The sequence below is a fragment of the Bubalus kerabau genome, chromosome 17 (genome assembly GCF_029407905.1).
Source record: "Bubalus kerabau isolate K-KA32 ecotype Philippines breed swamp buffalo chromosome 17, PCC_UOA_SB_1v2, whole genome shotgun sequence".
NCBI lineage: Eukaryota > Metazoa > Chordata > Mammalia > Artiodactyla > Bovidae > Bubalus > Bubalus kerabau.
This window is the reverse complement of record NC_073640.1, coordinates 20,122,087-20,150,033: the sequence shown is the minus strand read 5'-3', so window position 1 is coordinate 20,150,033 and position 27,947 is coordinate 20,122,087. Positions and strand designations below refer to the sequence as shown.

General features: G+C 43.2%; 1 protein-coding gene and 1 long non-coding RNA gene across 5 annotated transcripts in view; both read left to right on the top strand.

Moving 5' to 3' along the window:
* The first annotated feature begins 5,376 nt into the window (after nucleotides 1-5,376).
* N4BP1 (NEDD4 binding protein 1) overlaps nucleotides 5,377-27,947 on the top strand; it is a 63,493-nt gene continuing 40,922 nt past the window's right edge. For 2 of the 4 annotated variants that reach the window (XM_055553848.1, XM_055553850.1), the window contains exons 1-2: nucleotides 5,377-5,820; nucleotides 7,221-7,241. In XM_055553848.1, coding sequence (XP_055409823.1) covers nucleotides 5,623-5,820; nucleotides 7,221-7,241 — 219 coding nt within the window. In that variant the 5' untranslated portion in view covers nucleotides 5,377-5,622. The remainder of the gene's footprint in view (nucleotides 5,821-7,220; nucleotides 7,242-27,947) is intronic. The other 2 variants (XM_055553849.1, XM_055553851.1) reach the window with 1 other exon arrangement.
* Nucleotides 9,889-16,706, top strand: LOC129632339 (uncharacterized). Its single transcript, XR_008704472.1, has 4 exons — nucleotides 9,889-11,663; nucleotides 14,684-14,784; nucleotides 15,725-15,793; nucleotides 16,093-16,706. It is a non-coding gene; the product is annotated as an uncharacterized LOC129632339 (long non-coding RNA).

Below are 27,947 nucleotides of genomic sequence, written 5' to 3'. Positions count from 1 at the left end.
GTCTTAGATTCTGCACAGGAGATCTTTGATCTTTATTGTGGCACTTGGAATCTTTTGGGAACTTCCCTTGTGGCTCAGCCAGTAAAGAATCTGCCTGCAATGCGGGAGACCTAGGTTCGATCCCTGGGTTGGGAAGATCCCCTGGAGAAGGAAAAGGCTACCCACTCCAGTATTCTGGGCTGGACAATTCCATGGACAATTCCATGGGGTCGCAAAGAGTCGGACACAACTGAGTGAGCTTCACTTCACTTTTGGAATCCTTTGGCTTTGGCATACAAACTCTCAGTTGCGGCATGTGGGATCTAGTTCCATGATCAGGGATCAAACACAGGCCCCTGCATTGGGAACTGGAGTCTTAGCCCCTGGACAACCAGGGAAGTCCTGAAGTCCTTTCATTTTAATGCCAAGATTCCACCACCAAAATCCCACTCAAATTCCCCTTCTCTGTCTCCATTCCAGTGTTCCTGGTCCAAGCCACTGTCATCTCCCTCCTAGACCCATGGCTTCCCCGCTGGCTCAGCGATAAGGAATCCGCTTGCAAAGCAGGAACCACAGGAGACATGGGTTTGATCCCTAGGAAGATCCCCTGGAGGAGGGCATTGGCAACCCACTCCAGTATTCTTGCCTGGAGAATCCCATGAACAGAGGAGCCTGGCGGGCTACAGTCAATAGGGTTGTACAGAGTCCGACACTGAAGTGACTGAGCATGCCTAGACCCATATCCCCTGAATGCTTTTCCCAGGTTCACCCCGCTGCCTTTTCCCCCAGGCTTCCTCCCCCAGGGAAAGGCGAGAGATCGTGGAACATAAAACAAATGCGCTTGCTGTTTAAAAACCTGGGAAGGCTTCCCACTGCACTTAAAAATGAAACACAGCATCTGTAACTGGCCCACCAGGTTCTGAAGGATCCAAACTTATTTGGGGCTTCCCTAGTGCTTCAGCTGGTAAAGAATCTACCTGCAATGCAGGAGACATGGGTTCAATCCCTGGGTTGGGAAGATATACTGAAGGAGGGCATGGCAACCCACTCCAGTATTCTTGCCTGGAGAATCCCCATGGACAGAGGAGCCTGGTGGGCTACAGTCCATGGGGTCACAAAGAGTTGGATGCAACTGAATGACTGAGCAACTAAGCACAGCATAGCACAGCCTTATTTTACCTGTGGGTGCCCCCTGCCTCACAGCACACTCCAGCCATGAAGGGCTACTCACCATTCCTGGACTACTTCCAGCTCAATCCAGTCTCAAGTCACTGCCCCCATGAAACTGAAGGTCTGATGACACCTGGAGATGGGCATGGGCCAATCATGTCACACAAATACGTGTAAAAACTGGTCCTAGTGCTGTGAGAGGGCCACAGTGACCCGGAAGCCTGGGACCAGGGGACTTGACTCATCAGAGACCAGTGAATGAATTATGGAACAAATCACTCCAGAACTGAGATCTGATGGATGGGCAGGAGTTAACTTGGTGGGAAAAAAAGCTGGAGGAAGTAATGGCTTGTGCAAATACCCCCAGGCAGTGTAAGCTAGGCCAAGTGGAGAGAGGAGCAGAGGAGTAAGCAGATGGATCTTGCAAGTGCTGCAAATCAAGGTAAAAAATTTGAATTTTACTCTGAGCATATTGCAAAGCTCTTGTAAGGTCTTAAGCATGAGATTAACTGACGAAATTTGCTATTTGAGAAGAGAACTCTAGACACAGCATCAATACTTGTAAATAATTTCTCCCAATCTTGTAACAGTCATCGCTCCTGAAATTTAGAGACAGGCCAGGAAGAATTGTGAAGGAGCCCCTACAACTGTCAATGGGAGAGATGACATGACTTGGACTAGTGACAAGGGAAATCAGAAACACTGAACAATTTGCCAATGTATTAAAATTTGTGTGTGGCTAAGCACAGTTGTATTCCTGTTTCTTACTCTAAAGTCCTGGGTGTTATTACACCAAAGTAAAGAACCCAGGAAGACCTGTCATCTTGAGTCTGTTTATCAGATTAGTGGGTGAACCAAGCAATATGACAGGTGTAAGTCTGTCTATTTTGACAGCATCCTGAGGTAAGAAGGATCGAAACATTAGGGGGTTGGTGGGATTCCCTGGTAGCTCAGACAGTAGAGAATCTGCCTGCAATGCAGAGACCCAAGTTCAATCCTTGGGTTCGGATGATCCCCTGGAGAAGGGAATGGCATCCCACTTCAATATTCTTGATTGGAGAATTCCATGGACAGAGGAGCCTGGCAGGCTACAGTCAGTGGGGTCACAAAGAATCAGACATGACTGAGCAACTAACACACACACATGAGATTATATTGTCTTCTCTTGCTTACTGTCAAAGTAAAAAAAATATTTACAACCTAAAAGCTGAGAGTTAAGTTTCATTTGGCAGGAATATTTAGGACAGGCAGCATCTCAAGTAGCCCTGAGAGAGGCGAAGGCAGGAACCAAGTTATATAGAAGTTCTGCAACAAAGGGCAGGTAATGTGAACATCAAAAGATTGTTAATTAAAGGAAGATGCAAGAGTGGAGGCTCACTGGAATCATTCCTTTGACATGCACCTCACCTATCTGGGGTCAGTATCCTGTTTTCACATCCTGAATTTCCTCAGGGCTCACTGTAGGTCTGATGGCTACTAGGTGGCAGGTATTCTTTCCTTCTTGAGTTCCCTCAGGGCTCACCATCAGTGGTGGCTGCAATCACTGAAGACGGTGATATCCTTGTCTACTGATATGGCAGGAAATACTTCATTTCTCATTACTTTTGCATAGGGGCAGAAAAGGGGGCCCATTGCACATAACAGCACTCAGTACAGAGTCAGACTGCCTAGATTCAAATGCCTATTCCTACTACTTCACTTACCAGCTCTGTGGAACATTCCAGAATCTCTCTATGCTTCTCTTTCCTCATCTTTAAAATAAGCACGATAAAAATAGCAACCACTGCTGGAGTTTTCAGAAACCAATAAACACTCTTTCTGCCCCTCTTGCGTTCAGAACTGAGAAATAAAAGCAGGTGTCAGACAGGTAGAGATCAAAGAGTCGTCTTTACTATTGACGAGGCTGGACTGGAGGATGTGGCTGAGGTGACAATACTTCACCCAGTCACTGACATAGTCAGCAACCACAGACAGCAGACACACCCTCTCTGGGAGCAGAGATCTTCTCGGAAAGTTGGCAATTGGTGGGGTCTGACAAGTTCTGCTCCTGCCCTGGTGGAGCGTGGGCAAGTGGCACTGCGTCTGTTCTTCCAGTCAACCCTGCTGGAAAAAAGGGGAATACACCGCCTCCCCTCCCGTGAAAACGTGGCAAAGGGAAAGAAGTGATTCCCTCAACACCCTCTCACTGGTTGCTATGGAGACTAGAGAAAAACTGCTACAGCATCTGTAATGTAGAATAGACTCCATGAAGGTCTCTTCCCTGGTGCCAGTTGTCATGGGTGAGAGAAACCAGCCAGGTAGTCAAGGCTGACCAACAGATGGAAGTTGTGGTTCAGAAACTGCAGGGAGCAAGGGAGTTTCTTAAAAGGGGATTTCTCTCTCTCCTTGTTCCCTATACTCAGGAAACCTTGAGAGTTCCCTAAAGGGAAATGCTGACCAGGATGGGAACTGGCAAGTCTGCTAACCAGGGGAAAAAAAAAAAAAACACACACCAAAGCTGTATCTCTGCTGATACACGAACCCAATGACTTCTGAACAGAGTCCAAATGCCCAACTTTCTTTTATGGTTGTGTGTATGCACTACTTAAGCTGTTTCAGGGTGAGTTTTGGTGGGGGAAAGAGAAGAAGCTGTAGTATGCTTTTCAAAGCAGTGTCTCTCTCAGTCCTAACAAGCAATTAAGACTCACCAGCAGGGAAGTCGTTGGGAGCTAACAGGAACCACCCGGGGAAAGCCCTTTCGGATCACTGAACAATAGCAACTCCATTTAAGGTGAGGACACTGAGAAGACAGGAAATAACACGCTGTGCTGACTCCAGCTCTGAGAGCAGTCTATTTGGGAGGCCACTGCTCTCCACCTGACCTGCCTCAGCCAATCTCAGGTCATCCACCTGATGGATGAAGGTGGCGGGCTGTGCGGATACCTAGGGAAAAGCCCAGGGGAGCAGGAAGTTGTGCGTCTGTTAAGCCTAGTGGCTCTCTTCCCTGTGCTGAGTCATCCTTCGGCGGGGTACCAGGGGGCCACACCTGTCTGAACTTCTGAGGCATATGGAAAACCCCAGCAGCCAGGATTCTTGAGAGGTTTTACCTTGGGTAATCCCTCTCACCAAGACCTTTCCCCTTTGGCCTTTCCAACGGCAACATGTTTAGATCCCCTTCTTTCTCCTCAAGGGGTAATCCATACAGAGCAAGGGGGCCCCCAGGCTCACTAATTCAACATGGCTGCATAATCCACACAAAGCTTTTCTGTGAAAATAGAGCCCTAAATATATTGCTAATTTAACAATAATAATAGCTAATAATGCATGCTCACTTAGGTACTATATTCATTTTCGTAACAGCAGGAAGTACTGTTGCTATGCACATTGACAGATGAGAAAATGTGGGGTTAGACAAGTAATATGCTCACAGTCCCGAAGTCTCTATTATATGACAACATTTAGGACAGAGAAAGGAAACCACTTTATCTTCCACAATCTGTTTTCATGGAGTCAGAGAACATAAAATCTGGAAAAGACTTCGGAGATAACCTGGGAGCAACTCAGATTTCTAAAGCCCAAGAGGGTTTAGAGTGTCCTTGCCCACGTCCCACGTTAAAAAATCACACAGGAGCCCCTAATCCCCCAGGTCTTGTACCTCTCCTTATAACACTTCCTCCTACCCTCCCAAAAGAAAACACTGTTTTGACTTTTCCTTCATCATTCCTTTCTTTTTCAATTCTCCATACACATTATCCCCACTTTCTTATCTTCCTGTTACCATTTTTACTGAAATAACAACGGAAAGAGGGAAAACAAAGGAAGCGGGGAGGAGGGGGTAGGAGAGGAGGAGAGAGGCGAGTGAGAGGAGGAGGGAGGAAAAGAGAACCATCTATCAACTCATGAGAAGCTGGATAACTCAATTTGCTAGAGCCCTAGGTTGGGCTTCAAAATGTCTGAAAGCAAGCCAAATCCCTAGCGTGACACTGGGTCAGTCTCCCGTACTGTCTCGGGGCTTCAATTTCCCCATCTGAGAAACCATTAATTCACCAGCCACCAGGCCACTCAAAAGCCTCAGTGCTCTCACCAAACACCACCCGGGGCTCTCGAGCGCCATCGTTGTGCCAACAACAAACATGGCGACTGAGCGTGACGTCCACTTCTATCACCTCCGCCCCCACGCCCGCCCCCACCCCCAGGGGGTGGCGACTCTCAATGACGGCGGCGGGCGGGGCGCATGCGCGGCGGCGGGGCCCGGCCCGCGGCGGCGGCGGCGGCGGCGGCGGCGGTGAAGGGGCTATCTGCCCTCAGTTGCCCACTTGCGGCGGCCGCAGCGGGATGGTGTAGCTGGCCTTCCGGCCAGGCGGCGGGGCGCGGGCCGGGGCGAGGCGGCCGAAAAGGCCGACGCCGCCTGACGGGCTCGGGTGCAGCGGCAGCACGCTGAGGGGGCGTCGCCGCCGCCGGCCCCCGGCGCCGCCGCGGGAGGCCGCGCCCGCCATGGCGGCCCGGGCCGTGCTGGACGAGTTCACGGCGCCGGCCGAGAAGGCGGCGCTGCTGGAGAGGAGCCGGGGCCGCATCGAGGGCCTGTTCGGCGTGAGCCTGGCCGTGCTTGGCGCGCTCGGAGCTGAGGAACCGCTGCCCGCGCGCATCTGGCTGCAGCTCCGCGGGGCGCAGGAGGCGGTGCACAGCGCCAAGGTGAGTCCGGCCGCCGCCCCCGCCAGATCGCCTTCCCGGGTCCGGCCCCCTGCCGCGCGCGCGGCCTTGGGTTAATCGGGGGTCCCCTGGGCGCCCCACCCCCTTCTTCCCCGCGCGACCGCAGCCAGGCGCTGTGTTGAGAGCGCCGTTCCGAGCCTCGGCTCTCGAACCATGTGACCTTGGCTAGCGGTTTCATCCCAGGCGCCTCAGTTTCCCTATGTGTAAACTGGCGTTGACGAAAGCACCTGACTCGAAGGGCTGTGGCGAGGATTCGCCTAGGCGATGTGCAGAGGCTGGCCCGGAGTGAAGGCGTCGAGAGTGTTGCCTGTTGTTCAGCCCGCGGGCTGGTGCGTAGGGCCTGCTGGCTGGGCGCGCGACCTCCGGGCCCACCACCTCAGCCACTCTTCTCTTCCCAGGCCTCCGCTACAGGGATTCTGACCCTTCGAGGGATGTCAGTCCCTCTGAGAATCTGACAAAACCATCGTAGTAGTGCAGTACTCAGAGAACATCAAAAAGAGAAGGAATGTTTAATAATGGTGCTAAAAATAGCATGATTCCTCGTATTGATCTTGTGTGCCACTAACATTTATCGAATGGTTATAGCACATCAGACGTTATGTGTAATACTTCAGAAGGATTATCAGTTGCAGCCCTTAAAAAAAAAATCCAGTGAGGTAGATTTTATTATCTTCCTGTCTGTAACAGCTGGGGAAACTGAAACTTTCGGAGAGGTGACTCACCTTCTCTCTAAATCAGCATTTCAGACTTATACCTACTTTAGATATCTTCAGCTACTCCCTTCCCTCCGCAAGCCAAAATACTGCAAGAGTATATCCTCCCCTCACCCTTACCCCACCCCCACCAGCCAAGTTTCTCCAGTTTTTCCCATCAAGTAAGTGGGAGAGTCACAACTCGGACAGAGGCAGTTTGTTTCCAGAGACCTTGTTCTTGATACCATCTTCAAAATGATGAGCACTGGGGGTGGGGGGATCCTTTGTTCGTGTCCTCCTTCAGAAATTTCACAATGCCCTTGAAGAATCTGATTAGCTGTAACTCTTGACTTTTCTTAGCTTAAAGGGAAAAAAAAAAAAAACCTGGTTGCTTGCTTTTAATGTGTTTAGAGAAGATAGGACGTTTAACTGTATGATTCTTCTCCAAGCTTAAAGCACTGCAGATGTTGAATTAAGTTTACTTTGCTGTTCTTGATTTTCTTTTAATTACTTTCCTGATTTCAGACAGCTGGTCTTAACTTCTTCCCAGTCCTCTCCTGGTTTTCTCCTCCAGCTACTCAGTTTCTTCCCACTCACCAGGGCTGAAAAGTTTGACATGACTAAGTTGTGTAATAGACTTCTGAAGTCTCTTCCATGCATTCATTCCTTTCTTTTCCATTACTTTTGCAGCATTTAAGACCTTCTTTCTTGGTATGTGCCCTTTCTATTTCATTGCCTTCCCTCTCTCCCCGCTACAACTTGCATGAGACTAATCTTCCCACAAGAAGTCTCCTATTGCCTAGCTCATTTCACTCTAAACTTTTCTGATTTACAAAACACTTATTAATCCAAGCCTACTTTATTTTTGCAGTTTTCTGCCTTAGCATCTCTCAGCTTAAAACTCAGCTGTAGTTTGACTGCTACACTGCTTTTATTGCGTACTCTGCCTGCTCCAAGTTCAGCTTCCCTCATGGCTCACTGGAAAGTGCTGCTTTTGCTCTGCAGAAAAACCCTGCCAGACCCTCCCAGCTCCAGTCCTCTTGCCTGTCCCTGCTGTGCAACTCAGCATAAGCTAATTGGAAAAGGTGTGTCTTACCTTATCTTGGTAGTATGTGTCACCTGCCCTTTAAGTATGTGTCACCTGCCCATTTATCTTTGTTATATGTGTTGTGCATAATCCAGCCTTCCCACTTGTAAGAAATACTTTTTTTTTTCCCCCTTGAGAGTTATGGGTAAGAGTTGAATGCCGTACTCAAAGGCTTTGTTCTCGTTAATTCGTTTTGGAGTTTGCTTTACCTTCTTTTGAGAAGAGAAGACTTGATTTTTTAAAAATGTACTTGATTTCTAAAAACTAAGAGCGGGGGCTTCCTGGCGTTTCAGTAGTTAGCGCTCTGTGTGTCCACTGTAGGCAGGGGGCGTGGTTCATTCCTTGCCAGGGAGCTAGGATACTGCATGTTATGCAGTGCAGCCAAAAAAATGTAAGAATAGGAGAACAAACTTCAACATCAATATTTTAAGTTAAGCTGTGGAGGAAAAGATTTAGGAGAAGGAAGATTCAGGGGAAGGACTTTTTGAAGCTTTTTTAGCTGATATGTGTATGTGCTTAGTTCTGTCTGTCTCTTTGCGACCGTATGGACTGTAGTCTACCAGGCTCCTCTGTCCATGGGATTTTCCAGGCAAGAATACTGGAGTGGGGTGCTGTTTCCTTCTCCTTGGGGCTTTTCCCCACCCAGGGATTAGAACCCATGTCTCCTGCATCTCCTTGCATTTGCAAGCAGATTTTTTTTTTTTTTTTTTTTTACCACTGAGCCACCAGGGAAGTAGAGTCTCTGATTAATTGCAACTTTCTGGGTCTCATCAAATGGTTCATGTTGTTTTCCTGCTTTAAAAATGTTAATTCGCTACTCTTCAGCAAATGCTCAGGTAAAGGAGAATGTGGAGGTTTAGTTAGGGCTCCATGGAGAAGTGAGGTGTGGCCTCTGGTAGAAAGTGATAACGTTCTGGGAAGTTTTTTTTTTTATAAAGGCACATGCTCTAGGAGTGACCACTTTTGTCAAAGGGGAATTTGTTGGAGGAAGTAGCACTTGAGCTGGTCTTTGAAGAACCAGGACATTCCCAGGTAGAAATGGTTGCATGCAAGGACCTAGAAGCCAGAAAAACATGGAGTGTTTGGTTAGGAAGTGTCAAGGTGAGAGGTGAACCCTCCAGGGACCCAAATGCAGGCCAGTTGGGCCTTATCAGTAGGGAGTCAGTGAGGATTTAGGGAAAGGAAGGATTTGCTTGAAACTCTGTATTTGAAGACAGTTAAGACCCAACTGTGGAGAGAACATTGATCCCATTTAGAACTAGACATGAATAGGTGAGGAGGTTTCACTAGGACTGGCAACTAAGTGTATGTAGGGACTGAGGGAGAGATTTGAAGCCCCAGTGCAGAAAGGATGGATGGCAGATACATTGTTTGATCTGTAGGTTGGTGGGATCAGCTTTCCCATACTTAAAACTTCTGTGCCAAGAAGTATGTTAGGTTGCCTCTTGACCTCAAGGAACCCACAGCCTAATAAGCCTAATATGGGAGACAAAGTTAGAAACGTTATTAGAGTGGATGTGCAGTGTGTTATATTAATAGGGGAAAGGAAGGGTTGCTCTGCCCAAGGGGGTGTAAGGCCCTCAGATTTACATTTCTAAGCATTGCCTGCATCGTCAGTGTTTGTACCACTTGTTTTATGCTGCTTAGTACTACTTGCTGGTGGATAAGTGTTTAGCAGCTTTTATAGCAATGTGACAGTACTACAGGGGCTAGAGAAGCAGTGTCTGAAAGTGAGAGGGAAACCAGAAGGGGCATTGTGTGTAAGGGACCAGTGGGAGGGGACTGAGGTCCAAGGTGGCAGACATCATGGAAACAAAGGAGATTGACTCTCAGAGAGGAAGTGGAGGCACTGATATGAGCTGCCCAATTGACAAAGAAATCAAAGATGCAAAGCAAGGGTGGGATCCTTGGAGTCTGGCATTGGTGGGGAGACATGAGGCTGAAGAGATCTCAGCTCCCGAGAGTGCAAAGAGTTAGATCCTTCCTTTAAATCAAAGAGCCCCTGGGACCAGGTGAGGAGACTGCATGGGGAAGTGGCTGGTTGGTGGGAAGGAACTGGTGAACCAGGGTGCTCGTGCACAGTGTGGGCCTGGTGATGTCTGATCTGCTCACCCAAAGGAAGCCAGACGTCTGCATTTCATAATGGGAAGTCTGTTTTAAGAGACAACTAATCTATGTTTTGAAAACCATACATGCTGTGAATTACAGCTCAATAAAAGTTCTACACCACTATATTTTTAAAGTACATATTCTGAAAAATAAAAATAAAAATCAATCTCGGATAACATGTCAGTGGACCAGGTTCAGCTTTTGGATTACATTTTTAGGACCTCTGCTTTAGATAGTAGGAGACAAGATGAATAAAGATACACATTTTTTTCCATTTGAGAAAGAGGGCATTTGAAGGCTTAGACTTCACTTTCACTTTTCACTTTCATGCATTGGAGAAGGAAATGGCATCTCACTCCAGTGTTCTTGCCTGGAGAATCCCAGGGACGGAGGAGCCTGGTGGGCTGCCGTCTGTGGGGTCGCAGAGTCGGACACGACTGAAGTGACTTAGCAGCGGCAGCAGCAGTACTGTCTTAGTAAAATAGGATACCAGTTTACACCCAAAGAGGGAGGGTAAGAACCTGAAGACAGTGCAGTAAGTTAGCATAGATGCAGTGGAACTGTTGGAAGTGCATTGGAAAGGAACCAAAAAACTACTGGAATTGAAGTAAGGACCAGGGAAAATTAGATGGTTTGAATTTATTGTATCACTTGATCTAGAAATTCTCAAGTAGGTGATGATTTCTGGCACTCAGAATGTTGATGAAGCCAGCACATAAAGACTGCAGGAGTCTAAGGTGCAATTGAGGAAGGCTAAATGGGGCCCAAGGAGAAGGCAATGGCACCCCACTCCAATACTCTTGCTTGGAAAATCCCATGGATGGAGGAGCCTGGTAGGCTGCAATCCATGGGGTCGCTGAGAGTCGGACACGACTGAGCGACTTCACTTTCACTTTTCACTTTCATGCATTGGAGAAGGAAATGGAAGCCCACTCCAGTGTTCTTGCCTGGAGAATCCCAGGGACGGGGGAGCCTGGTGGGCTGCCGTCTATGGGGTCGCACAGAGTCGGACACGACTGAAGTGACTTAGCATAGCATAGCAAATGGGGGCCCAAGAAGTGTTTCTGAATGATCATCTAGGACAGTCCAAGAATAATTTAAGACTTACCTTCTACTATCAGTGGACCAGTAGCTTGAGACATTCAGACCAGAGAGGAGGGAGGTGAAGGCAGAAAGGACATAAAGAACTGTAAGAATCAAGGAAGGGACAGGACCTTCAACTGAGTCCCCTCCTAGACTCAGGGGATCCTGCAGGCAGAGGACAAGTTCAGTCAGTGTCGAAGAATTCTAGAGGTGGTCGTTAGAGAGGCAGCTCAGAGATCAGAATCTTGGATATGGAAGATTTCTGAGGATGATTCTGAGGACCAAGGGGTGGTACCTCAGTGGCCACAGGTAAAGCGAAAGCATTCTTTTTAACTTACAGAAAGAAATGAAAGGCTAAAGGATGATCGAGTGTGACATCTAGAGATAATGCAGTGCTGAGGTCACTGAGGTCCATAGCAGGGAGTTGGGTGCTAGAGTTAGTTTGTGAGCTTAGGAGCCTGTCCTGGAGGTTAACACAGGAGTGATTGGAAGTAAACAGCATGGCTGCTTGTTGTATGACTTCTCCATGAGCCTTTATGGTACTGAATTTGCTACCTACAGCTGCCCATCAGTTGGTGTTATTTCAGGCATTACTTCATGGCAATGAATAGCCACCATAAAGCATAGCCAGTGGCCTACCAAAACCATCAATCTGGAGGACTTATAAGGAGGGTAATTTGGAGGACTTATCAATCTTAAATACATACACCTGAGAAGCTGTGGTAAAGTAAACTTAACATCCAACCTGCTTTTAATTTGGGAGGAAAAAGAGAGAGTCTTACGAAGAGTTGGTGATTGTCTTTACTTGAGTTTTTGCTCACATATTTGTGGAGTAAGAGAGGAGAAAGATAAGGGTAAAGAAAATGTAATTCCAGTAGAAGTGGTGTATATTACTTCACTGACTTCAGAGGGTTAAAATGCACCCTGTGTTGTTTAATTTCCTTTTTTGTTAGAGGAATTTGGTATCTGGTTTCATGAACGGATTCTTGAACAATAGATTTGTTCATGGAGGAAATAATCCATAGATGTAATGGGTATGACAGTTTTTGTTTTGATTTTACCAGAAAAGGAGGCCTTTTTGCATTTCCTGGAATGATAATTTTTAACTGACTATGGTTGTGAAAATCATCTTCTTAAGAAAAAGTGATTTGTTCATTCTCTTTTTAATGGTTAATATTTTGGGGTTATACCAGAATGTTGAAATACGGGATACTCTCACTGCTCGTACTAGGGTCAAAGTGATTGCTTATGACTGTAGTTTCCTCTTCCTGATTTGTTTACCAGCTAGAGTATTGTAGGGTTTTAATTAAATCAGGGATATTTTGTTCGGTGAAGTTAGAAATCTTGCATTTCAAAAACAGTTATGGGGGAAGATCCTTACCGTAATTAAAGATCTGCTTTTTAAAAAATCAGTTATGTCTTATGGAAACAACATAGGAAAATCCTTTTGTTTAAAGAAACCAAATTATTTCTCTTTTTTTGGCTGCACTGGGTCTTGGTTACTTTGTATGCGCTTTCTCTAGTTGCAGTGAATGGTGGCTTCTCTTCCTTGTCGCTGTGATGTGCCGGCTTCTCATTGCGGCGGCTTCTCTTGTGGAACACAGACTCTGGGTGCTCAGGCTTCAGTATTTGTGACTTGCTGGCTTAGTGGGGCACAGGCTTAGTTGCTTCTTGGCATGTGGAATCTTCCCAGACCAGGGATCAAACCTGTGTCCTCTGCCTTGGAGGAGATTCCTATCCACTGCACCACCAGGGAAGTCCAGAATAATTTCTTTTGTTAATTTAAGAGTTTCCTTTCAACTTAGAGAAAATTGTGTTCAATTTTAGTGCTAATAGAATTAGTTACATTAATTGATGAGTAAGAGCTGTGTAGATTCACATCTGAATTTTCTGTGTAAAAGTCAGTTGTGATTATGGCACCTTTTCTTCGAAACTGTCTACCAGTCACCTGGGATCCATATCCATTCTTGAACCTGCATGTTTAGTTCACAATGTGTTTCATTATTAACCCTATTTTTAGGGCATTTTTAAAATTAAGATAGTTTAGGTTAATGCTGATGGTATTATCTCTAATAGGCTGATAGATAGATCAAGATTAGGCTGAAGTGACAGAAATCTATACAAAATGGTTTAGTTTTCTTTCACACAATAAGAAATCTTAAACAATAATTCAAGCTGAGTAGTAGTTAGGAGCTATCAGGGTCAAGGCCTCTGCAGTTCTTTTGGCCTTTCCCTTACGGTCACAAAATAACTGTGCAGCTCCAGCCACCACGTCTCTGTTTCAGGAAGGAAGAAAGAAGACACAAGCTTTCAACAACATCCCAGCAGACTTTTCCTTATGTCTTGTTGGCCAGGATGATGTCATATGGCCAATATGGAAAAGGAGCTAGGAAATGTTCAGTTTTAACCAGATACATTACTGCCCTGAACAAAATCTGGATTCTGTTGTTAAAGAAGCAGAACATGGATATTGGTAGACAATAGGAAGGACTGCTGCATCATGTCATCTACTTCTTAAAATACGCCCTGAATCCCCAATGTTTTTTTTAGTTTTGTTTTCATGAATAGGAATTTTTTAAATGAGCACTTTAGTTTCATTTTTTTTAAGTGTAATTTCTAAAGATACAAAGTGAGCACACATCAAACATTTATTTAACTTGTCTGTGAGATAACTAGCTGCATAGGAGAACTGGTTCAAGAAACAGAAGATATGATCAGAGGTACTGAAAAAAGAATGTTGGAATAAGACTGCTGGACTGGATACAAAACTTGTTCATATCGTATAGGATAATGAAACTGTGATTTTGGAGGTTATCTCAGAAATCATCTGTGCCTTTACTGGACAAAAATCTGCAAGTTAATGTGTTCTTGCTTTTTTCAATATAAGATAGTATGTCAAAAAAACACATACTCCTAGAGCATACATACATGGGCAAACTTTTTCCATAAAGAGCCAGATAATAAATTTTCAGACTTTGTGAACCAGACAGGGTCTCTGTCTCATATTTTTCTTTGTTTTTTCTTTTTACAACCCTTTAAAAGTTAGAAACAATTCTTTGGGCCTGTACAAAAATACTTTGAAGTCTGGATTTACACTGTCCAATATGTGGCCATTACCACATTTGGCTGTTTAATTAATGAAATGAAATACTCATTTCGTCATTGTATTTCACGTGCTCAGTGGCCATACATAGTAGTGGAATACCGATTTGGACGTGCAGATGCAGAACATGTGTCACTACAGTAAGTTCTGTTGGATGGTGCTGCTCCAGCTATTAAATGGCCCTTGGTTGGACAGAGCTGCTAGATAGTTCTCTAGTATGGCATTGAAAGAGCTTGCAGCTATTCTTTTATCTTAATTCCAGAGTTTCTGTAATTTGTGTTATTTGTGCCCCTTTTAGTCGTAAATAGCCTCAAGGATTACTTTTGATCACACACGTGAATGCATATACTTACAGACTAGCCTGATTGTATGTAGAGTATGGCAGGAGATATGGCAACAGCTAAGACTAGAGAATTATCCTCTCTGGAAATTTCATAAGGAGCCTTAGGTTGCCTTTTCAGTAGCCGAGTACTTATTATTTGTTTTTGTTTTTAATTGCCTCTTTTGGCTCTTCTGTTTTAAAGCTAGGAAGCAAACCTCACCCAAAAAAAAAAAAAATCAAGAAAATCGTTTCTGCATATTTCACCTGTAGCATTTATACATTTGGATGAATTCTTCTCTCCTCAAGATTTCCAAAATATGCTAGAATTTCTGGCTTACCAGGAAGGGGTTTTTGTTTTTATATTGCATGTGTGCCACAGTCCTTGTGTTTTAATGGTAACCTTGCCATACCTGATTAAATGAAATTTATTCTTAAATATGACCTTGTAGGTATGGCCTGGGTTGCATGATGAATTTGTCTGATTTTGCCCTGGTAGAAGGAAGGACAGATTCTTCACAGTCCTGTGCAAATAACTACATTGCCATGAAAGGTGAGGAGACTCAGTAAAAGTGGACCAAGTTTCCCTTTTGATTTGACACAGTTAATAAATGTTCGCAATTTAAGAAATTCCGAGTGCCCCAAAGAAAGGAATAGTTTTAGCATCCTTATGAGGTGAAAGAGAAATCTCTGTGATTGATTGCCTAGTGACCTTTGCAAAACATCAAAGATAGTTTAGGTGTAGAAGACTTTCAGAGTGGTATACTACAAAGTAATAGAAAACAACAAATTACTCAGACATTCAGTAACATGCATGAATCTCAGAAATATTATGCCAAGTGAGAACAGTCTTACACAAAACAAGTGCATACTAATTCTATATGTGTGACGTACTAGGCAAGGCAAGACTTAATTGTGTAATTATGGTGGGGAAAAAAATCAGACTAATTAGAGCAGAACAACTGGAAAAAGACATTAAATACAGACTGGGTATTAGATGATACTAAGGAATTATTATTCATTTTGTTGGGTACAATAATGACATTGTGCTTATATTAAAAAGAAAACATGTAGTGTGTGTGTTTAAACTATGCTTGGCGTCTCTCACTTGGAAATTAGCCATGTATCCAAAGAATGTCCATTAGGGAACCATTTACTGTTAGTCCAACCAGGGGCTTAAAGTTAAGTAAGGATATTGGATAGTATGCTTAAACTGACAAGTACTGAGCAACATATAACTTCTGATATATATAAAAAAGTTATAATTCAGTGTAGTTGAATATGTACATTTTTCTTCCGCATAATCAGTCTTTTCATGAAAGGAAAACCTTAAAGTAAAAAAAAAAAAAAAAAAACTTATGCATGCATTGTACTCTGCACTGATAAAATCAGAGAAAGGACATCTGTTTTTAAGTTAGCATTAAAATGATCAAATCAGATAGATTTGTATAAGGATTTTTTTTAGCCATGCCATATGACCTGGATTATCTTAGTTCTCTTCCAGGGACTGAACCCAGGCCACGGCAGTGAAAGTGCTGAGTCCTAATCACTGGACCACCAGGGTTTGTTTTTCTTAAACATGAATTTATATTCTAAAAACAAATGCCTTTGCAGTTTCAGCCTCTGTGCATTTTAGGTTGTTTTTGTCGTTAAGAAGTTAACTCATTATAAGTTCAGATGTTTAGTTTCTTTATTTTCTAGGAGTAATATAGATTTATGTGAAAGCTTGTTGTTCTCTATAAACCAACTTGAACAGAAGTTCTTTAGGAATCTTTATTATCTACTTTATTAATAACTCCTGGAGATAGGAATATATTTCACATTCACACCATGAAGAAATAAATTCTTTTTCTCGTTTCAGTTCAGTTCAGTCTCTAAGTCGTGTCTGACTCTGCAACCCCATGAATCGCAGCACGCCAGGCCTCCCTGTCCATCACCAACTCCTGGAGTTCACTCAGACTCACGTCCATCGAGTCAATGATGCCATCCAGCTATCTCATCCTCTGTCGTCCCCTTCTCCTCCTGCCCCCAATCCCTCCCAGCATCAGAGTCTTTTCCAAAGACTCAGCTCTTTGCATGAGGTGGCCAAAGTACTGGAGTTTCAGCTTTAGCATCATTCCTTCCAAAGAAATCCCAGGGCTGATCTCCTTCAGAATGGACTGGTTGGATCTCCTTGCAGTCCAGGGGACTCTCAAGAGTCTTCTCCAGCACCACAGTTCAAAAGCATCAACTCTTCAGCGCTCAGCCTTCTTCACAGTCCAACTCTCACATCCATACCTGACCACTGGAAAAACCATAGCCTTGACTAGACGGACCTTTGTTGGCAAAGTAATGTCTCTGCTTTTGAATATGCTATCTAGGTTGGTCATAACTTTTCTTCCAAGGAGTAAGCGTCTTTTAATTTCATGGCTGCAGTCACCATCTGCAGTGATTCTGGAGCCCAAAAAAATAAAGTCTGCCAGTGTTTCCACTGTTTACCCATCTATTTCCCATGAAGTGATGGGACCGGATGCCATGATCTTCGTTTTCTGAATGTTGAGCTTTAAGCCAACTTTTTCACTCTCCACTTCCACTTTCATCAAGAGGCTTTTTAGTTCCTCTTCACTTTCTGCCATAAGGGTGGTGTCATCTGCATATCTGAGGTTATTGATATTTCTTCCGGCAGTCTTGATTCCACCTTATTTAGAGACACAGAAAACTTTTAGCTTTGGTTCCCTGATCTTAGCCACAGGTCGAAAAGTAATCCAAAACCACAAAACTGGTACAGGTTTCATAAGGGCTATTCTGTCAGTGGGCCTGAAACATGTTCTTGCACAAACAAAAGAACAGAAAGCTAAAACCAGATATTCCTGTAGTCTGTCATGCCACAAAAAGTGGTTCCCTGTTACCTCCTGACAGGTTGCCACGTGATCAGATTGTAAAATCAGATTCCTACAGACTAGATTCATGTGTGAAACTGAATAGGTGGAAATGCCCAGGGGATAGTCTGCAGCCTAACAGTATTAAGGGCTAGAGATGGACATTTGGAGTTACTGCCAGAGAAGTAAAAGTTATCTTTGGAACTTAAAAGAGCCTATTAGAGTATAATTGAGGGAGAGGCCCAAGACAGAACCTTATGTAATATCTGCATTTAAGGTACAGTAGGGAAAGGCAGCAAAGGATTTGGGGGGATAGAAAGATAGGCTTTAGTCATTCAGGAAAGTGGTTTCAGTTTGAATGGGGGCAGAATCCAGATTTCAAGGGGTTGATGGGGAATGGGGTTTGGGATACTTTTTCAGAAAGTGTGAAGAGGAAAAGACAGAGTGGTTCTATGCATGCGCAGTTGGGCTGAAGGAAGTGTTTTTTTTTTAGGATCAAGGAGACCCACGCCGGTTTGTAGACAGAGGGACATGGGTGGGTGGATGAAGGGGGAGTGATGAATCAAGGTCTAAGAAAATGGCATGGCTTTGAAGGAGAAAAAAGGAGAAGGGTTTATGAAAGGTAGAATGTTTAGATGAAAGCAGAGAGGCAGTCAAAGGAATTCATACATTCCCGGCTCATTTACTAAGAGTAAGGAGAGTGACAGAAATGACATTGGAGACCCAAAGAGCTTACTTGGTTAAGAGTGAAGATTAAATTGCTCAGGAGAACTGACAGTTTTGGAAGCTGTAGCATTTGAGAGACCTACAGTTGTAATGGGGGTGAACACTAGGGTGAAGTGTGGCTCCTAGCACTGTCCCTAGAAGTACACTCAGAGTGAGCATGCAAGGAAGTCCTTGCAGGGTAATTCAGGTACTCCTCCTGGGGAAGAACTTGTAGACATTTCAGAAATAAAATTGAGAGGAAAGATGGAACAGAAAGCAAATGTTGGAAATGCACTGGGAAAAATGGTTAAAATGGTTATTTTAATTCTCTAGCAGTATTATTAATGTTGCTGGTCAGATAGAGACATGTTATCTTAACAAGTTAAAATGTTACCTTAACCTGTTACAGATTTGTGAGTCAGTTCAGTTGTTCAGTCGTGTTTCGACTCTTTGCGACCCATGGATTGTAGCACACCAGGCTTCCCTGTCCATCACCAATTCACAGAGCTTGATTAAACTCATGTCCATCGAGTCCTGATGCCATCCAACCATCTCATCCTCTCTTGTCCCCTTCTCCTCCTGCCTTCAATCTTTCCCAGCATCAGGGTCTTTTCCAGTGAGTCAGCTCTTCACATCAGGGGGCCAAAGTATTGGAGCCTCAGCTTCAGCATCAGTCCTTCCAATGAATATTCAGGATTGATTTCCTCTAGGATTGACTGGCTTGATCTCCTTGCAGTCCGAGGGACTCTTGAGTCTTCTCCAACACCATAGTTCAAAAGCATCAGTTCTTCAGTGCTAAGCTTTCTTTATGGTCCAACTCTCACATCCATACATGACTACTGGAAAAACCATAGCTTTGGTAACTAGATGGACTGCGCTGTCTAGGTTTGTCATAGCTTTTCTTCCACGGAGCAAGTGTCTTTTAATTTCATGGCTGCAGTCACCATCTGCAATGATTTTGGAGCCCAAGAAAATAAAGTCTCACTGTTTCCATTATTTCCCCAATTATTTGCCATAAAGTGATGGGACTGGATGCCATGATCCTAGTTTTTTGAGTTGAGTTTTAAGGCGACTTTCTCACTCTTCTTTAACTTTCATCAAGAGGCTCTTTAGTTCCTCTTTGCTTTCTGCCATAAGGGTGGTGTCATCTGCATATCTGAGGTTATTGATGATTCTCCCAGCAATCTTGATTCCAGCTTGTGCTTCTTCCAGCCCGGCGTTTTGCATGATGTACTCTGCATATAGGTTGAATAATCAGGGTGACAGTATACAGCCTTGACGTACACCTTTCCCAGTTTTGAACCAGTCCATTGTCCATGTCCAGTTCTAACTTGTTTCTGGACCTGTGTGCAGATTTCTCAGGAGGTAGGTAAAGTAGTCTGGTATTCCTATCTCTTTAAGAGTTTTCCACAGTTTGTTGTGATGCACACAGTCAGAAGCTTTGGCATAGTCAATAAAGCAGAAGTAGATGTTTTTCTGGACCTCTCTTGCTTTTTCGATGATCCAGCAGATCAGTTTGATCTCTGGCAATTTGATCTCTGGTTCCTCTGCCTTTTCTAAATCCAGCTTGAACATCTGGAAGTTTGCGGTTAACATACTGTTGAAGCCTCGCTTGGAGAATTGTGAGCATTACTTTGCTAGCGTGTGAGATGAATGCAGTTGTGTGGTAGTTTGAACATTCTTTGGCATTGACTTTCTTTGGGATTGGAATGAAAACTGAACTTTTCCAGTCCTGTGACCACTGCTGAGTTTTCCAAATTTGTTGGCATACTGAGTACAGCACTTTAACAGCATCATCTTTTAGGACTTGAAATAACTCAGCTAGAATTCCATCTAGCTTTGTTTGTAATGATGCTTACTAAGGCCCACTAGACTTCAGACTCCAGGATATCTGGCTCTAGATGAGTGATCACACTGTCTTGGTTATCTGGGTCATTAAGATCTTTTTTTGTATAGTTCTTCTGTGTATTCTTGCCACCTTTTCTTAATATCTTCTGCTTCTGTTAGGTCCATACTGTTTCTGTCCTTTATTGTGGCCATCTTTGCATGAAATGTTCCCTTGGTATCTCTGCTTTTCTTGAAGAGATCTCTAGTCTTTCCCATTCTATTGTTTTCCTCTATTTCTTTGCATCAATCACTCAGGTAGGCTTTCTTATCTCTCCTTGCTATTTTTTGGAACTCTGCATTCAGATGGGTATAGCTTTCCTTTTCTCTTTTGCTTTTAGCTTCTCTTCTTTTCTCAGCTATTTGTAAGGCCTCCTCAGACAACCATTTTGCCTCTTTGCATTTCTTTTTCTTAGGGTCTTGATCACTGCCTCCTGTACGGTGTCACGAACCTCTGTCCACAGTTCTTCAGGCACTCTATCAGATCTAATCCCTTGAATCAATTTGTCACTTCCACCGTATAATTATACGGGATTTGATTTAGCTCATACGTGAATGGTCTGGTGGTTTTCCCTGCTTTCTTCAGTTTAAGTCTGAATTTTGCAATAAGGAGTTTGTGATCTGAGCCACAATCAGCTCCTGGTCTTATGTTTGCTGACTGTATAGGGCTTCTCCATCTTCGACTGCAAAGAATATAATCAATCTGATTTTGATATTGACCATCTGGTGGTGTCCATGTGTAGAATTATCTCTTGTGTTGTTGGAAGAAAGTGAAAGTCACTCAGTCGTATCCAACTCTTTGTGACCCCATGGATTATACAGTCCATGGAATTTTCCAGGCCAGAATGCTGAAATAATTTGCCATTCCCTGCTCCAGTGGACCACATTTGTCAGAACTCTCCATCATGATCCATTAGAGATTTGTAGGTATTTATATTAAATGTTTGTTTTCTGCAAGGCATTTTAATGCTTCTAATTTACATATATTCTGTAGGAATCATGTGTCAGTGTCTAAAAATATTACTCTTCCTCCTTTCTTTTCTCTTAGAGATAACATACAAACCATTTATGCAAGAGCATCCTGAGTTACAAGAAAACTTTAGAATCCTTAAATGTACAGCCAAAGTAGAGAACTGCTGATTGGAACGATTTTAGAGCTCTGCCCGTAGTACATTAAAGCTTCGTTGCCTGCGTAGTTTCTCCTTCCTCACTGATGTGTGGTTGACTTGTGTATCTTCTGTTATATTGTACCAGGGCACAGTTACGCTCCTGGCACCTGCCAGAGTGTGTCAGCTCCGAACTCATGACAGATGATCCCACGTTGCTACATTTTTCAACTGTTGTGTCTTCCTTATTTTTGCACCTGTACTGTCAATTATTTGCAGTTGCATGCTCTGCAGGTAGCACCCTATGCTGTTCCTTTTATACTTTTATTCAGCTGCTTCAAACCATATGTGATTTGGGAGACAAGCTGATAAAGTCCTTCAAGTGTGTGCCCATAATAAGAGATGGTAGCTGGTGAACAGTGGTGCCAAGAACCCTTTCCCCAGGGCACACATACTCTGGAACAGCCACTTTGATCCTTTCTGTTTTTGGCTGTTGTGAGTAGCAGGGGTTGCCAGGAGCTTCTCCGATCCATGAATTGTTATGATGGAGTTAAGAAGAACTGAACTTGTAGAAAGTAGAATAATAGAAATCCATTTTGCCATATGCAAGGGAAGTTACTATTGTATATATTATTATATTATATACTCTCCCCCCACCTTTTTTCCTTAAAAGCCTGAGTAAAGTAAAACAGTATTAACACTACAGGATGGAAGAAAACAGTTTTTGACTAACACTGAGATGTTCGGATGCCAAATACAGTCAAATGGAAATGATGACTGCTTGGATCCACAGACTCTTTCTTATCAATACAGCTGATGGCCAAACGTCTAGAATGTGATAACACTGTATGCCTGTATACATTATTTCTCACTCCTGGAGTATAAAAATCAATTGTTGCTACTTAGTAATTTCCCAAGAGTAAATTTTTTATGAAAAAAAATTGAGTCTGAATCTCAAGGATAACTACTCATTCCTCTTGGGAAACACCCAAACAGAAAGGAGTTTTGGGTAGGTGAAGCTATCACATTAGCTCCTAGCACAGTTCTTCCTCAAGCCTATGCAGTTAGTCTTGCATTAATAGTTTCGGTTATTTGGGGATATGTCAGACAGCTCTACTTGTATTGGCATGTCTCTGCCAGCCTTCCTAGCGCTTACACAACAGGAGCTCTCCTGAGGCCCTCTGTAATCTTGTCATACAGCATCAGAGCATGTTGTATATCCACTTTTAAATTTTTTAAATAAAATTAGGAAGAAGGGAGGGTAATAAAATAATATTTGCACATGGGTAAAATAAATCAGATATTACTGAAAGTTTTTATGGTGAAGAATAGCAGTCCCTTTGTTTCTTCCCCATCCCCAACTTCCTAAAGGCATCTACGGTTTTTAGCTATTTGCTCTGATGTTTACCTAAATAATTATGAATAATATACTGCTATTTCTTATCAATATTGGACATTATTCACTTTCTTTAAGAAAAATGATGAAGCAAAAACCAGATCCATTTGCTCAGTTTCTCTGGTCTGAATATTTGTGTCTCCTCAAAATTAATGAATGTTGAAATTCTAATGCCCGCTGTGATGGTAGGAGAGTGGCTTTTGGCGGGTGATTGGGTCATAAAAGGACAGAACCCCCATGGATGAGATTAATACCCTTAGACAATAGGCCTGAGAGAGCTCCACTGCCCTTCGCCACATGAGGACACGAAGTCCACAGCCTGAAAGAAGGCCCTCACCTGAGCATGGTGGTGCCCTGATGTTGGACTTCCAGCCTCCTCCAGAACTGAGAGAAATAGATTTCCGTTGTTTATAAGCCACCCAGTCTGTGGTATTTGTTACAGCAGCTCAAACAGACTAAGAAACCAACTTTTTTTTCTTTTTTTTTTTTCACTTAAAGCAAGCTTATATAATTATGATATATGAATACTACTCATTGCAAGGGCAAGTTCTATATATATTACATTATGTTCTCTTCCTGATTTAGCCTTTTTCCTAGGATTTTTATCTGTCCCTTTCTCATCTACTTAGGAAATTTGCTTTAAGCGCATCTCTAATAGTTTATAAATATTCCTTTATATCAACTATTCTTTGAGTCTCTTTTTCCAGGAGAACACCCCTAGAGCCCTTTTCCCTCCTCCAGTCAACTGGTTGCGCATCTTATCTGCTGCACGGCTGTAATCTGTGGACTTCTATTCTACTCTTGGATGGAATTTACTAATTACTCCATCTCCCATGTTTTTGGTGGCCTTCATCTTAAAATAGTTTCTCAAGAAAAGAATCTGTGGGAGTAATTTTTTCAGCCTGTAGCATGCTAGAAATGTTTTTATTCTGCTTTATATTTGGTATGTAATGTGGACATTATAGACTGAAAATCATTTTTCCTTAGAGTTTTGAATGCATTGTTAACCTTTTTCCCCTAATTTTCCAGAATTGCTATTGAGAATTTGACATTCTGATGTTCATTCTCTTATGCGTGTCCTGTTCCCACCCTGCACCCAGGGTTTTTCTCTAGTGAACCTTTAAAAACTCATCATGTTTGGATACTCTGTGGACCCTTTCAAAGTGGGATTTGGGTGCATTGGCTTCCAAACAAGACTTAATGTAATTTTTTGACTAACTATGCCTGGGGTCTTCTATAGTTTAGTTCAAGGAAATGATTTGTGTTATTTCTTTATTAAGTGTCACCCTGTCTTTTTGGAATGCCAGTTGTTGAGATTTAGGATATCCTTGATAGACCTTTAAAGTTTCTTTTCTCTCATTTTTTTCTGATACTTTTGGAGGGTTCTCTTCCACTTTGCCTTTCAGTTCTTCTATTGACTCTGTTAATATTTTGACCATTATACTCTTTTTGAAAACATTTGACTATTTAATTGGCTGCACTGGGTCTTCTCTGACACACAGGCTCTAGACGCACAGGTTCAGTAGTTGTGGCGTGTGGGATCTCCAGTCGTGACACAGGTTTAGTTGCCCCTCAGCATGTGGGGTCTTAGTTCCCCAACCAGGGATCAAACCACATCCCCTGCTTTAGAAGGTGGATTCTTAACCACTAGACCACCAGGAAAGTCCCTGGCCATCATATTCTTAATTTGCTAATGCTCTTATTCTGATTATTTTTCTTTTCTTTTTTTTTTAAAACATTTGATTCCTGTTTTGTGAATTCATTATCATCTTACATCTGTTTGAAAGCACTAATTAAAATTTTGTTGAAGTTTTCTTTTCTACCCTGAATTACCTACTTTCCCTCCATTTTGTGTTCTACTTTATTCGTTTCAGTCTTCATGTTTGCCAAACTTTCTTCTGACAGGTTTTTTGTTTTTTAATATTTCATATTAAATCTGAAAAACTGATTGGAAGCTTTGTGTCTGGGCAGGATCTGTTGATAAGTGGCCTTTTTAGGTCAAGTAGAGAATCAGCCCTTGTTTAAGAGGATATTTGTTTTAGAAGTCTGTTATCTGGAGAAGAAACTTCTCTCCAGGTTGATTCACTGTTGCTGAGTGGATGTAACCAACTTTTTCTTATCCAGTAGCTGCATAGTAGTCTCAGCATATTTGACACCTGTGAATTCAACCTTACTTATGCTAAATAGGCAGCAGCATTTACATATTAGCAGGCAGCAGGGAGCAACTCCAGTTCTGAGTAAGACTCCACCCTGCCACTCATACTGATACAGTGTTAAAACTTGGACAAAATGCACTGAGCAGCTGCTTGAGAATTCTGAAAAGTAAACAGCAGGCAGAGCGGGAAAGAAGACCATGGTTCACAGTACAACCAAACCAGTGGTGAGTTTACCAGTTTTACCCCTCTGTTATCCCTCATCCTGGACTCAGGACAGCCTAACCTGGAAGCGGAAATGGGCACTAGGGCATAAAAAGAGCACCAGGAGAAGCCCTCCAGTTTTAACTCAAGGGACAGTAAATGGAGTATCTATGATATGTGAAGGTCTATATCATAGATACTCCAATGTTTTTCTTCGTTCTGTTGGATACCAGGTTCTGAACACCCATGATGGTGGCAGTAGCTTGCAGAAGCCAGAATTCTGGGGGAGGAGAACCTTCCCCTCTGATTGGTGGGGTTGTCGTCCTGAGAGGATAGGGCCAGTCTTGTTGCTTTCTCTCCCTCTCTGTCCTTTGGCTGGACCCAGGCACAGTTGCAGAAGTGCAACAAAATGGGGTAACCAAAGCCCTAGCTTTCTGACTGGAAGACTGAAAAGAGGAGCCCAGGGAACCAGAAAGCACTAGAAAGATGGCAGAGAGGGAGGAGCTCAGAAAAATGACTCCCTAATAGTTGTTTATGATCTCCCAGGCTCATCCCCAAGTTACACACATGCGTGGATCTACTCCCTGTCAGCACAGCAAAGACTTTCGAGTACTGAACTAATAGGAAAACCACCAGCCAGGTCCCCGATTGGCCACTGGGTACCACACCTGTGGGACAGATACAAATAGCGCTGCAAAGGCTTTAAAAAATGAACTGATATTGGAACCACAGCTCACAGAAGACTGGGTACCTCTTGCAGCCTGAGTCTAACTAGATTGAATACCTGCTAGAACAGAAGTGCTGACTTCCATCACAGATTTGTTTAAATGAGCTAGAACTCAGTATTGAAAATGGATACAATACAAAATTACTTGGCATATGAAGAACCTCGAAAATGTCAGCTCTCATGAGAAAAGTGGAGAAGGCAATGGGAACCCACTTCAGTACTCTTGCCTGGAAAATCCCATGGATGGAAGAGCCTGGTAGGCTGCAGTCCATGGGGTCGCAAAGAGTTGGACACGACTGAGCAACTTCACTTTCACTTTTCACTTTCATGCATTGGAGAAGGAAATGGCAGCCCACTCCAGTGTTCTTACCTGGAGAATCCCAGGGACAAGGAAGCCTGGTGGGCTGCCGTCTATGGGGTCATACAGAGTTGGACACGACTGAAGCGACTTAGCAACAGCAGCAGCATGAGAAAAGACAGAGGACATCAGTGCCAAGACAACACAGGTGTTGAAATTATTTAACAAAGAATTTAAAACATGTATTATAAAAATGCTTCAACAGGCTAATCACAAGTACTCTTAAAGCTATTAGAAAAATAGTTTCAGCAAAGAAGTAGAAGACATAAAGAAGAACCAAATGAAAAGGTTAGAACTGAAAGCTACAATAACCTAAATAGCACCTCTCTGGATGAACTTAGATTTTAAGTGGAGATGACAGAGGAGTTCAGTGAACTTTGTAATCTGAACAAGATGAGTAGAGGACAAAGTGTGGTTCTAAAAAAAATATTTGGAGAAGTAATAGCAGAACACTTCCCAAATTTGGCAGAAGATGTAAACATAATGATTCAAGAAGTTGTGAATGCAAGCATAATAAACTCAAAGAATTCCACACCCAGACATGCCATAACCACACTGCTGAAAACTGAAGACATTAAAAATCAAAAAAGCATCGCGACAAAAAAGTTCAGGAAACAACTGTAGTGAGTAAATGATCAGAAACCATGGAGGCCAGAGAAGTAGCACATTATTATTTAAGTGGTGAAAGAAAAGGACCAAGAATTCTCTGTTCAGTGAAATTATTCTTTGAGAATGAAAGTAAAATAAAGCATGATAAAGCATTCTTGGCTGAGGAAAAAACTAGGAAATCATTGCCAGTAGCCTGCTACAAAAGAATTGCTAAAGGAAGCTTTTCAGACAGAAATGATAACATTGTATCTGGTAAATATAATAGATTACTGTCTCCCCTTGAGTTCTTTGAGTTAGTGGTTGAAAGTGAAATTTATGACATTGTCTGATAGGATTTCAACTTTATACTTGTGTAATTTATGAGATAGCTATAACATACAAGAGAACAAGGAGGGTAGACCAAGGGTAAAGGAACTCATATGATGAGTTCCTACAGGAGTTTGAGTTATGGAGGTGACAGAGTGATGGCATGGAGAAGTCAATGCTGTTAAAAGAAGATTTTGATTACTTACATTTTCCAAGAAAAGAGAGCATGCCTCCCCCTTGCTAGGCATTTTTGGTTGCTGCTGTTGTTCAGTCGCTAAGCCATGTCTGACTCTTTGTGACTCCATGCAACTCCAGCATGCCAGGCTTCCCTGTCCTTCACTGTCTCCTGGACTTTGCTCAAACTCATGTCCATTGAGTTGGTGATGCCATTAAACCATCTCATCCTCTGTGGTCACCCTCTCCTCCTGCCTTCAGTCTTTCCCAGCATCAGGGTTTTTTTTCCCTATTGAGTCAGCTTTTCACATCAGGTGGCCAAAGTATTGGAGGTTCAGCTTCAGCATCAGTCCTTCCAATGAATATTTGGGATTGATTTCCTTTAGGATTGACTGGTTTGATCTCCTTGCAGTCCAAGGGACTGTCAAGAGTCTTCTCTAACACCACAGTTCTAAAGCATCAATTTGTTGGCACTCAGCTTTTATGGTCCAACTCTCATATCTGTACACAGCTAGTGGAAAAACCGAAGCTTTGGCTATATGGACCTTAGTCAACAAAGTGATGTCTCTGCTTTTTAATACAGTGTCTAGGTTTGTCATAGCTTTTCTTCCAAGGAGCAAGTATCTTTTAATTTCATTACTGCAGTCACCATTCTCAGTGATTTTGGAGCCCAGGAAAATAAAATCCATCACTGTTTCCACTTTTTCCCCATCTATTTGCCATGAAATGATGGGACTGTATGCCATGATCTTTGTTTTTTTGAATGTTGAGTTTTAAGCCAGCTTTTTCCACCCTCATAAGAGGCTCTTTAGTTCCTCTTCACTTTCTGCCATTAGAGTGGTATCATTTATATCTGAGGTTGTTGATATTTCTCCTGGCAATCTTGATTCCAGCTTGTGAGCCATCCAGCCCAGCATTTCACATGATGTACTCTGCATATAAGTTAAATAAGCAGGGTGACAATATCCAGGAGATGGAATCCCAGGTGCCACAGCGGTAAAGAACCTGCCTGCCAGTGTAGGAGATGCAGGTTTGATCCCTGGGTCAAAAAGATCCTCTGGAGAAGGAAATGGCAACCCACTTCTGTATTCTTGCCTGGGAAGTCCCATGGACAGAGGAACCTGGCAGGCTACAGCTCATGGAGTCACAGAGTTGGTACAACTGCGCAACTGAGCACACATGCGGAAGCAGGAGTGAGGGGAAGACACAGCAGGACTGGCGAGTCTGGATAACTCC